General features: G+C 36.0%; 2 protein-coding genes across 2 annotated transcripts; both read left to right on the forward strand.

The window, feature by feature from the left end:
• Positions 1 to 372: 372 nt before the first annotated feature.
• Positions 373 to 5,092, forward strand: LOC141328883 (von Willebrand factor C domain-containing protein 2-like). The gene is made up of 3 exons (XM_073835429.1): positions 373 to 790; positions 1,644 to 1,773; positions 3,880 to 5,092. Exons 1-3 carry the CDS (start codon positions 437 to 439, stop codon positions 4,146 to 4,148), a joined length of 753 nt encoding a protein of 250 aa, XP_073691530.1. The 5' UTR covers positions 373 to 436; the 3' UTR covers positions 4,149 to 5,092.
• Positions 5,093 to 6,672: 1,580 nt separating this feature from the next.
• On the forward strand, positions 6,673 to 9,258 carry rpl23 (ribosomal protein L23). Its single transcript, XM_073835441.1, has 5 exons — positions 6,673 to 6,743; positions 8,147 to 8,230; positions 8,527 to 8,655; positions 8,764 to 8,877; positions 9,132 to 9,258. The coding sequence occupies exons 1-5, from the start codon at positions 6,731 to 6,733 to the stop codon at positions 9,212 to 9,214; spliced, it is 423 nt and encodes a 140-aa protein (XP_073691542.1). The 5' UTR covers positions 6,673 to 6,730; the 3' UTR covers positions 9,215 to 9,258.
• Positions 9,259 to 12,856: the final 3,598 nt, after the last annotated feature.

Raw genomic sequence — 12,856 nt, forward strand, 5'->3', positions numbered from 1 at the left:
ACTAGTTTAATTTGATTATGAAAACAATCTGGTCTCTGCACATACATGTAACATCACCGTTTTTGTGACGCTCTTTACCTGAGAAACATATACCGCCATGTGTGCATCCATGCATCAGTTCCATATTATTTAAATGGTGAAGGTTTAAGAAATAGGTTTAAAAACATTTTAATATTTTAAAAAGATTAGAATTGTTCTAAAAGTGTAACACAAGCACGTGCTATTCCTAATATAAAAAGTAAATGTAAAGAAACACTTTTCTTATTAAAGTCGTCCTTAACATCAAAACACAGTTGCCAGAAAGCTTGTTTGTACGGTTACTGATAGTGACATTCAGAGGAGGGTCATTTTCTCTTGTGTATGTCATTGGGCATATGTTTATGCACTGCCAAACCCGTATGATGACAATCCAGACCACAACATACTGCCAGTAAGGATGCGATCTCTCGTCCTTTGCATCTCGTTTGCACTCCAGTGCTTTGTTCTCGAAAGCGCCTCAGAGTATTCGTCCAAATCCGAGCTGGAGTACGAATTCGGTGATTATCGTGGCAAGTTCTGTATCGACGATCAAGGTTTTGTTTATAGCATCGGAGAGGTTTATTACCCGAGCTCCACAGCGTGTCCCTGCACCTGCACAGAGGATGGACCGGTGTGTGTCAGACCGAAGTGCCCGCGGATACACCCGCGATGTACGCGCATCAAATACAAGTCCTGCTGTCCCGTGTGCGAAGCCGTCAGTAAAGTTTGTGTATACGGGGGCAAAACTTACAGAATGCTGGAGGAATTTAGGGTGAGTCACCGAAAGTTCTTAGAGTATAAAATACTATATTGGTCTGCATGGACACCCTGTAAGAAAACAATGGACATCATTACGGGTTATACTGGGAATTGTATTAGTTTTAACGGAAACTAATAGACCCTGTGGGTTTTCTACTGGTAGTTGGTCGCCTTCTATTGGTGGCTTGCTAAATTCTAATGGAATATGTCCCAAAACACTCTACAGAAAACCATTTTCATTGGTTTTAATTGTTAAAAGTTGATGGTTTGTAATATTTGTAATTGCATTTATAGTGGAAAGCATTAGAATTTCTGTGATGGTTTCTATTGTTTATTTTCAGCAGGGTATTTTAATTATTGTAATGTTTCGTTGTGATTTGATTGTCACTAATATTCTTAGGTTTATTGCAACAATGCAGAAAATATATTATGTAATGGTGACCCCTTGCATTTTTTTTATTTTGTTTTATCACAACACTGCTCAGTTTTCAGGAAATAAAAAGTTTGCATGATAATGATCTAATATCTGTGTTTTGTTTAACTCTATAGTCAATAAACTATTGTTTGTGGGATAAAAAGTTTGGAAGAAAACAGGCTTTTATCTTATTTACCACTAAATTTGTGCATACCTTTTGAAAGGATACTGCCCCAGTAAAAGTTTTGTATCTTTTTTATTCCTGAGAGTGTACATCACTGGAAAAAATGTTTATGTATAAAGGAATGATTTTAGGTTAATCCATTCAGAGTCATTAATCTAAGTTTGAGTGCAATCGCCTGTTTCCGTTATCTGACAGTATGGATGTTTTCCCTGTCCTGTCAATCAATATGTCAGTGAATTTTAATTTCTTTGTTCCTGTTTCAAACAGTTGTCACCCTGTGAGCGTTGCCGGTGTGAAGTCAACAGAGAAGTTTACTGCACCGTATCTGGCTGCCCTGCCTTACATTGTGTGAATCCTGAATACGAACCCAACCATTGTTGTCCTGTGTGCAAAAGTGGTGAGAGTTTTTACACATGCAACACCTCGACATGCATGTATGTCCCATTCAACGTTATTAACACTGTAAAGTAATGTTTAAACAAACACCTGCATCTGCATCACATGCATCTTTCAAGACTGTTTTGAGAGGCATGTAAGGTTGTCACCTCTTGTTTTGATTGATTTTTTTCTTGATCACTGCATAGTTCATGGTGATGTCATGGAAAAATAATGATGCAATGGAAATGTTCGATGGATTGCTTACTACCATGCCGTCTATAAATAGGAACTAGTTCACGGCGTGCTGGGATGGCACAGGCACTATGGGGCATTGGGCCATCCTTGACAGCAGAAGGCTTGAAGGGGACAGATTGTGTGTGATAGTTTGAGTATGTAATGTTTTTATAGAATCTATTAAGTAATGTGTACAGATTTCAAAACAAAGGATATTGCATATATAAAAGACATTGTAAATGTAATGCATTTGGGTGTTTATGCCTGGCAATGTCTATTTGAGATCACTCATTCAATAGACAATAGTGGTTAAAGGGATAGTTCACCCAAATATTTAAATTCTGTCCCTCATGTTGTTCCTATTAACCTGCAAGACTTTGTTTATTCTGCAGAACACAGGAAAAAGTATTTCGAAAAATTAATTTAACTTTTAACAGTTTTATTTTGGGTTTCACAGAACATAGCAAGTTTTGCAATGACATTAGGGTGAGTAAATGAACACAGAATTTTCATTTTTGGGTAAACTATTCCTATAGTGAGGGGGAAAATATGATCCCTTGCTGATTTTGTATGTTTACCCACTGACAAAGAAAATATATAACGTAGGTTTATTTTAACAGTGACAGAATAACAACAAACATTTCAAAAAAGTTGTACATTGCTTTGAATTTTAATGAGCGAAATAAGTATTTGATCCCCTATCAATCAGCAAGATCTGGCTCCCAGGTGTCTTTTAAATGAGTTGAGATTAGGAGCACTCCCTTTAAGAGGGACAAGATTGTAGACCTACACAAGGCTGGAATGGGCTACAAGACCATCACCAAGCAGCTTGGTGAGAAGGTGACAACAGTTGGTGTGATTATTCGCAAATGGAAGAAACACAAAATAACTGTCACTCTCCCTCGGTCTGGGGCTCCATGCAAGATCTCACCTCGTAGAGTTTCAATGATCATGAGGATGGTGGGGAATCAGCCCAGAACTACACAGGAGGATCTTGTCAATGTCTCAAGGCAGCTGGGATCATAGTCACCAAGAAAACAATTTTTAACACACTAGGCTGTGAAGTACTGAAATCCTGCAGCACCCACAAGGTCCCCCTGCTCAAGTAAGCACATGTACAGGCCCGTCTGAAGTTTGATTCTGAATGATTCAGAGGAGAACTGGGTGAAAGTGTTGTGGCCAGATGAGACCAAAATCGAGCTCTTTGGCATCAACTCAACTCGCCATGTTTGGAAGAGGAGGAAGGCTGCCTTTGATCCCAAGAACTCCATCCCCACCATTAAATATGGAGGTGAAAACATTATGCTTTGGGGGTGTTTTTCTGATAAGGGAACAGGGCAATGACCCAAAACACATGACCAAGGCAACAAAGGAGTGGCTCAAGAAGAAGCACATTAAGGTCCTGGAGTGGCCTAGCCAGTCTTCAGACCTTAGTCCCATAGAAAATCTGTGGAGGGAGCTGAAGGTTGGAGTTGCCAAGAAACCTTGATGACTTGGAGAGGATCTGCAAAGAGGAGTGGGACAAAAACACCCCTGAGATGTGTGCAAACCTAGTGGCCAACTACAAGAAACATCTGACCTCTGTGATTGCCAACAAGGGTGTTGCCACCAAGTACTAAGTCATGTTTTGCGAAGGGGTCGAATACTTATTTCACTCATTAAAATGCAAATCAATTTATAACTTTTTTGAAATGCATTTATCTGGATTTTTTTTATTGTTGTTATTCTGTCTCTCACTGTTCAAATAAACCTAGTATTATTATAATCTGATAATTTCTTTGTCAGTGGGCAAACATACAAAATCAGCAGGGGATCTGACAATTTTTCCTCACTGTAAGAGAAGCTATAATTCTAACCAAACACATGCTCTTCATGTCTCTTTTTATTATAGGGCCAAACTGCTTTGCCGGAAATCGCGTGATCTCAGCTGGAGAGCGTGTTGAGATTGATGAGCGGACGGTGTGTTTTTGCACCTACCGGGATGGAACGTGGCAGACGCACCTTCACGCTACCTGTGAGGAGCGCCAACGAGCAGACAATGAAGCCACTGACTCCGACAATACATCTAAACAGATGGAGGAACAGGAGATGGAGACGGAGACAGAGAAAGAGAAAGAGAAAGAGAGAGTGTTCTTGCCAAGGCTCGATGCCATCCCGTGAAGGGAAGTGTGCCTGGCTCGAGCTCTCCTGACAGGCAGGAGGGGATGCAGAGCACCATGCAGGTGTCTGTGCCCAGGGTAAACACAACCTGTGCTGGGATAACTGCCAATGCTGACCTCTTTAGCCAACCTCACCACCCATCCCATCCTGACCCAAATCGGCAGCCCACTGAGAAGCAACATGCACTAATAAAATGTTCCATTATTATACACGGTACACATGTTGTTCAGAAATTAGGGGTCGGTAAGATTTAAAATAAATACTTTCATGCAGCAAAGTAACATTCAATTGATTAAAAGTGACAATGTTAAAAAAAAAAAAAAAACATTTTAAATTATGTTAAAATAGAAAGCCGTTATTTTAAATTGCAATACTATTTCACAATAATTCTGTATTTGTGGTCAAATAAATGCAGCCTTGGTGAGCATAAGAGGCTAAAAAATCTTACTGACCCCAAACTTCTTAATGGTAGTGTAAATGTGTGTATATTACTGTATATCATGTTGTCTACTTCTTACTAAGATGCAGTTATATTTAATATAATATTATATATGTGCATATAAATATATCATATATTTATTACATTAAGCATTATATTTAAATTATAGAAGATTCTAGATAAAAAAAAAAGAATAGAAAAATGATTTCCCATTTTTTCATCTCATGATTGTGGCATGTTGTGTTAATGGGCACATTTCATACTTTGGAAATCTTAAATATTGTTTGATGTTTAAATTACTAAATTACTGACAAGTAAAATGTTCAATCCAACAGATAAATTTACAAAATGACATATTGTATTCGATATAACCAGTAAAATGTTGTTCTGCATAAAGACGATTAACATATTTGCTTGTTTAGATAGGAAGTGGAGCATGCAATAAGAAACACAAATTTTCAAAGGGCTGGTCAAATGGAAACATATACTTAAAGTATTAAAATCATCTCAGGTTTGAATATTATCTCCTTGTCTCATTTAAACATCTGAATCACTGCATATTTGATGTTTTGCTGTTAACAATTTTAATAGACATTTTCTACAACACACATGTAGCCTAAATATAATAGCCTTTATGAATTACAAACATATGAACAATTTATTGTATTTAAATTGTGATAATATACACCGCCAGTCTAATGTTTTTGGACAGTAAGATATGAATGTTTTTTTAAAGAAGTCTCTTCTGCTTACCTAGCCTGCATTTATTTGATCTAAAGTACAGCAAAAACAGCAACATTTTGAAATAATTTTTCTATTTAAAATAACTCTTTTCTATTTGAATATATTTTAAAATGTAATTTATTCCTGTGATTTCAAAGCTGATTTTTTAGCATCATTACTCCAGTCACATGATCCTTCAGAAATCATTCTAATATTCAGATTTGCTCAAAAAACATTTGTTATTATTATTATTATTATTGTTGTTGTTGTTGTGTCAAAAACAGCTGAGTTTTTTTTCAAGTTTCTTTGATGAATAGAAAGTTCAGAAGGACTATAGAAGCCCGTTCCCACCACAGTAGAGAAAAAATATGATTTTGTAAATCATAATAATGAGAAACTTTCTCATAATTATGACTTAGTATCTCATTATATTGAGAAACATTATTGTAATAATTAGTTAAAAAGTAATAATATTCAGAAAAAATAAATCTCGTAATAATGAGAAACTTTCTTGTAATAATAATGAGAAACATTCTCGAAATAATGACTTTCCATCTCATAATAACGAAAAAAAATTCTTATGATAATGACTTAAAATCTTGTTATAATGACTTAACATCTCATAATAATGAAATTGCATCTTTCTATTCATCAAAGAATCCAGAAAAAAAATGTACTGAACTGTATATTGATAATAATAATTAAAAAAAAAAATTTAAACAGAAAATCAGCATATTAGAATGATTTCTGAAGGATCATTTGATCTGGAGTACCTACTGATGCTGAAAATGTAGCTTTGATCACTGGAACAAATTACATTTTAAAAATATAGCCAAATAGAAAACAGTTATTTTAAATAATATAAAATATGTCACAATATTACTGCTTTATTGGATCAAATAAAGCAGAAGAGACTTCTGAAAAAAAAAAAAAAACATTAAAAATCTTACTGTTCAAAAACTTTTGACTGGTAGTGTAGTTATCCACAACTGTGAGTCAAGATTCCGAAGCATTCATTTAAATCCCAAATATTTCATATAGCCTAGCTAATATACACTGGAGGTTATTTATTTCAGTATTTTGTAATTTAATACTCATTCTCTTCACAGGTTATATTAATTTGGTCTGTGTCGCGCTGATGTGAGCCACATTCAAGTCTAATGAGTCAATGTGTCCGACTTACACCTCACTGTATATTTGCAATTTTCTTCATTTCTTCAGATCTATTATTCTACTATCAGTGGCTAAAATTCACCACGTGGAACGAAAATGTATTAGCAAGGCATACCTTCGCCTCACTAGGTGGCGGTATACAGATGATGGCGTTGAAGTGCGCGCCGGATGCTGTGAGAGCTGTGGTACGCGCACGATTATATCCCATCATTCCTTTCTCGTTCTTCCTCTTTCCCTTTCGGCGACAATGTCTAAGAGAGGTAAGAAACACATTGAAAATCCACAATCATCCTTAAAATGACATGCACTGGAGCCCAATAAAGGAACAAATGAGTTAAAGTTATTATAGGGAGCTTATATTTTCGATATATTGACATTAGATGTCAAGTATATCTTAGATAAAAATAGTTAAGTACATTTGCCGCTAGCAGGGGAAGCCATGTTTGCTAATTGCGCGGACTCAGTCTCGTGGAGCCAGTAGTATGATGCTTAAACACTTCATACACAAACTTTGTTGTGCGAAAGCAAGGCTTGAAGTGGTTTGACGATAACTGTAATGTAAAACAAGCAATTTGGCTTTTAAAAGAACTAACTTAAATGTGCGAGGAGCGGACCGACAACATGCAACCAAGCAGGTAGACACTCGGCTGGGATGGTGGTGAGTTAACTTGCTAAAAAATGAATGTATTTGAGATTTACAGGTAACGTTAGTACAGAGCTAAAACTGTTGATCTTCTAAAGTATTATTGTCCTCGTCTGTAGTAACTGTACCAGTCAGGTAATTTAGCAAATGTCAGTAAGCTACTGTAACTCGCAACCGAGTCCATACCAGTTAGACATTTGCAGATTTGGAGGAACAGTCCACCCTAAAATGAACGCGTTGTTTCAAACCTTTAATACTTTTTCTTTATGGAAAACATTGGCTTTTATGCAGAATGACAACCTCAGCCATCATTCACTTTCTTATGGTCTTTTTGATGGCAGGGAATCTAAATAGTGACTGATGCTACTGTTACTGTAAGGAATCTTTCCAAATCTTTCCGTCGTGATGAGATTAAATCATTCTGATGTAAATGACTTGAGGTTTTGCAGTGTTATTGGCAAAATGGTTGTTTGCTTAAGTCTGTGGACAGTTGTCTCTATGACTCTCATTTGTAGTTTGTATTTAAAGTCACTACATTTTTTGTCAATCAGTTATAAATTAATTTAGTCACTTAACTGGCTAGCTGAGCAAACAGCATATGTGACCCTGGACCACAAAACCAGTCATAAGTAGCATGGGCATGTTTGTAGCAATAGCAAACAATACAGTGTATGGGTCAAAAATTATCAGTTTTTCTTTTTATGCCAAAAATCATTAGGATATTAAGTAGAGATCATGTTCCATGAAGATATTTTATACATTTTGTATTGTTTAGAACTTCATTTGAAAAACTTTAAAGGTGATGTTCTTAATATTTTGATTTTTTTTTTTTTTTTGCACCCTCAGATACAGATTTTCAAATAGTAGTATCTCGACCAAATATTGTTCTATCATAACAAATCTCAATTTAAAAAATTGACTTATGACTGGTTTTGTGGTCCAGGGTCACATGTGACTGGCATCTTTTGGTTGTTGTACCCTACCTTTGTAAACTTCTAATGCGTTTTTTCTTCTGTTTAGGACGTGGTGGGTCATCGGGAGCCAAGTTCCGTATTTCACTGGGTCTCCCAGTGGGAGCGGTCATCAACTGCGCTGACAACACAGGTATGAGGTTTGCCTGTTTTTCAGCTTGTCATCCTTCATTAAAGCACTTGCTTTGTCTGCTCAATGGCTGGGTGAGTCGTCAATGAAGGAATAGTAAATCCCATTGCTTTTGGGTGAGATGGCAGTCGCCATGTGCTGTTGAATCTCAATCGGTGATGGAACAAATGTTAGCTTGTTTTTGATGACCCAGCTGAGGGTTAGCAGACTTAACTTTAAGCATAGAAATTATTTTAGAATATACTAATGAGTTGCAAAGTTATTGAACTCCACATATCTGTTGCTTTCCTCTCACTTAGGTGCCAAGAACCTGTACATCATATCCGTCAAAGGCATCAAGGGTCGTCTGAACAGGCTCCCCGCCGCTGGTGTGGGTGACATGGTTATGGCCACAGTGAAGAAAGGCAAGCCAGAACTCAGGAAAAAGGGTGAGTGTTTGCAGAGACTTTGCCTCTGGAACTTGAGCTTTATGCTGGATAAGAATGCAAATAAAATATAAGTATATATGCTTATACGATTTTCCACTTTTAATCTAGTGCATCCTGCGGTGGTGATACGACAGCGGAAGTCGTATCGGCGAAAAGACGGCGTGTTTCTATACTTTGAAGACAATGCTGGGGTCATAGTGAATAACAAAGGAGAAATGAAAGGTGAGTTATGAATATAAGACCTTGTTTTGGTACCCTTCTTAAAGCACTTGCTTTGTCTGCTCAGTGGCTGGGTGAGTCGTCAATGAAGGAATAGTAAATCCCATTGCTGTTGGGTGAGATGGCAGACGCCATGTGCTGTTGAATCTCAATCCGTGATGGAACATTTTACTTCTCGTATTGAGAACTGCCGTTTTAACTTAATGTTTAAGAATTTGCCCAGGTGTGGTGCTAAGTTGTTTTTGTTCTGTTTGTAGGCTCAGCTATCACAGGACCCGTAGCCAAGGAATGCGCAGACCTCTGGCCCAGGATTGCTTCCAATGCTGGTAGCATTGCCTGAGTGCAAATGTGGCTTGTCGTTTTCAATAAAATCCTCAAAGTTTACATGCGTCACAGTCTGTTGATTGCAGGGAATATTGTCGTGACACTAAAGTTAAAATTGCAACATTTTGAATGTGTTCACATTTCATATGCCATTTAATGCAAAATTCAATTACTCTGTTAGCATATTAAAAGCTTGATTCTTTGACTTCAGTACATGTGGTAAATACATTTGCGTGATAAATATTGTCTTGAGTAGCTACTGACATTTGACATGAGTATATGAAAGCTTAATAGACTTCCTGGTTAAAAACTTAGTATAGGTCATTCTACAGAATTGGTGAAAACTACTGTCAAACAAACCAAAAAACACATTTAAAAAGCATTCAAGTGTTCAAATCTTAGATGTTTGCTAACATCCTTCTCAGTAAAGAAAGGCAAGCCAGAGCTCAGGAAAATGGGTGAGTGTTTGCAGAGACTGAATTCTTTTTTTTTTCTTTTTCTTTTTTTTCCTGTCATCTAGAACCTGAGCTTTATGAATGCCAATAACATAAGTGTGTATATATATGCTTATACAATTTCCCTCTTTTAGTGCATCCTGCGGTGGTGATACGACAGCGGAAGTCGTATCAGCAAAAAAGACGGTGTGCTTCTATACTTTGAAGACAATGCTGGGGTCATGGTGAATAACAGGAGAAATGAAAGGTGAGTTATGAATATAAGACCTTGTTTTGGTACCCTTCTTAAAGCACTTGCTTTGTCTGCTCAGTGGCTGGGTGAGTCGTCAATGAAGGAATAGTAAATCCCATTGCTGTTGGGTGAGATGGCAGACGCCATGTGCTGTTGAATCTCAATCCGTGATGGAACATTTTACTTCTCTTACTGAGTTTTAACTTTATGTTCTAGAATTTGTTCAGGTGGAGTGCTAAATTGTTTTTGTTCTCTTTTGTAGGCTCAGCTATCACAGGAACTGTAGCTAAGGAATGCGCAGACCTCTGCCCCAGGATCCAATGCTGGTAGTGCAAATGTGGCTTGTCATTTTCAATAAAATCCTCAGTTTACATGCGTCACTGTCTGTTGATTCCAGGGAATTTTGTGTTGACACGGTAAAGTTAAAATTGCAGTGTTTTGAATGTGTTCACATTTCATAGGCTTCAATAGACTTCCTGGTTAAAAATTTGTATGGGCCATTCTACAATTGGTGCAAACTACTGTCCCACAACCAAAAAAAAAAACACATTTAAAAAGCATTCAAGGATTCAAATCTTAGATGTTTTCTAACATCCTTTTATTTTCTAATGAAACCCACAAGATTAAAAATATCAGTAAACTTAATTTATATAAAACCGTTATTTAGTGGCTGCTTTCATTTTGGAGGGGACCCTAACCCCTAAATTTCTTTGTAAATTATGAAACTTTGTTTAAAATGTGTCCTGCATTTTTATGTCACTGCTGAAACAGTGTATGGTTTACTCCATTGGCTGAGACTGATTTTAACTACACACCTACATGTAAGAAATATTTGTATCTTTCTCTCATAGCTACACAATGAGTAGATAGGCCCCATCATTTTGAGGTAAATGTGTTCAAAGGTGAAAAATCTGTGCGAATTGTGACTACCGAACACAATTTTTCTACAATTAAACACTGGCAGTTATTCTATTATAGTTTATGTGTATGACTATTCAGAACTGTGCTAGCTAACCATGTGCTGATTAGCATTTTTTAGCCGGGTTCAAAAGTATCTAAAATTGTCACGACCGAAACATTTGGTGGTGTTTCGTTAGCGACAAAAAGAACCACATAATCCTTTATTTAGGGAAAATAAAATTTTTGTACAGTTATGCAAATTTAGTATGTGGGTTAAAAGTCGTGTAGTTGTTACTGAAAATGTGCAGTCACCACCGAAACATGGGAACTTTTTTCTTAAAAGAAAATTTCAGAAATTCTAAAATTGACAAATACAATATGAGAATTAACTGCACAGTTGCTAGAAATGGATGTACCTTAAATGTTATACAATTTGCATACATACAAACTTTGAGGAACTTTTTTTCAACTACTTTATTTAATCTATGACCAATTGTGTAGAATGGCCTGTATGCATTTAAGAATCTGAGATTTTTCAAAAATTAATAAGCTTATATAAAAGTCATACAATTGATTTTGCACAAAAAAAACGGTAAATACAATATTCATTAGGTCAACTGTTTTTGAAAATTTAATGCAATCAGATCTGCACGCCTATGATGGTGATTTAATCGTTAAAATAATCTTAAATTGTACATTTTTTGTTTTGGTAATGTTACACAGTATATCCTACAAAATATATAAATAACCCGTTTCAAATAAGATTCGCTCATCTAACTGTTACAGAGCACACTTTCCCTTTCCTGCTGGCTCCAAAGCGTAAGTGCTATGCGTGGTTGTTATGGAAACCAGTTTGTTATGGACTCGTGAGCTAGGAAGTTAGCTGTAACGTTACTCGTATTCAGTTGGTGAACTTCTGTCTTTTGAGGTAAATAACATTATCAGTTCTCCTCATAAAAGTAAAGTGAGTGACTTTTCACTTAACAGCAACAGCAGGTATGGAGAAATCTGATATAATAAATTTCAGTTCTCTTGAAAAAGAGCTGCAAGCGGCGCTGGAAGCGGACAGGAAGTATCAGAGGGAAAACGATGCCAAATTTCGTGCTTTAAACCAAAATGTCGCCAGCTATGAAGAATTCAGGTACGTTTTTCATTTATTGTTCTGTATAATTTACATTTACTAGCTGTAAAACTTTAGTTCTCCAAACGTTAACTAAAATAAATGACCAAAGTTATAATTTCCTTTTAGTTTAACTTAATATTCAAATAACTGAAACTGAAATAGCGTAATCATTCATTTAAAAAAAATAAAATAAAACTATATGGACATTCAAAAAAAGTTTTTTTCTAAAAATAGATAAAATGATCATAAAAACATAAAAAAAGCATTATTTCATAACAATTGTTGTGTATCACAGTGATACTAAAATAACACGGGTGTCTCTTGTAATAATTTAATATATTATGATTTTATGATTTCAGGGATATAGTACTTGCATCTCACTTAAAGCCGCTTGACAGAAAGGACATTTCTGGTGCTCCTCGAAAGCAGCCATTGAATCCAATTGCTTTTGGCTCAAAACATGAGAGTCCTGAGGAGGAGTCATCTGAGGAGTTCCAGGTGAGACATTTTATGAGGCAAATGACCTACAGTTGAGGTCAAAAGTTTACATACACCTTGCAGAATCTGCAAAATGTTAATTATTTTACCTAAATAAGAGGGAACATACAAAATGCATGCTATTTATTTAGTACTGACCTGAATACGGCATTTCATATAAAAGACGTTTACATATAGTCCACAAGAGAAAAATAATAGTTGAATTTATAAAAAATGCTAACTGATGCTTCAGAAGGAAACGCAATGAATTAAGAGCCAGGGGTGTAAACTTTTGAATGGATTGAGGATGTGTACATTTTTCTTATTTTGCCTAAATATATATATATATATATATATATATATATATATATATATATATATATATATATACAGTTGCGATCAAAATTATTCAACCCCCTTGACCTGCAAGACATTTTGCTGCAGAGAACAACATTTTGTGAAAACAATTCA

The sequence above is a fragment of the Garra rufa genome, chromosome 1, assembly GCF_049309525.1.
Source record: "Garra rufa chromosome 1, GarRuf1.0, whole genome shotgun sequence".
Taxonomy (NCBI): domain Eukaryota; kingdom Metazoa; phylum Chordata; class Actinopteri; order Cypriniformes; family Cyprinidae; genus Garra; species Garra rufa.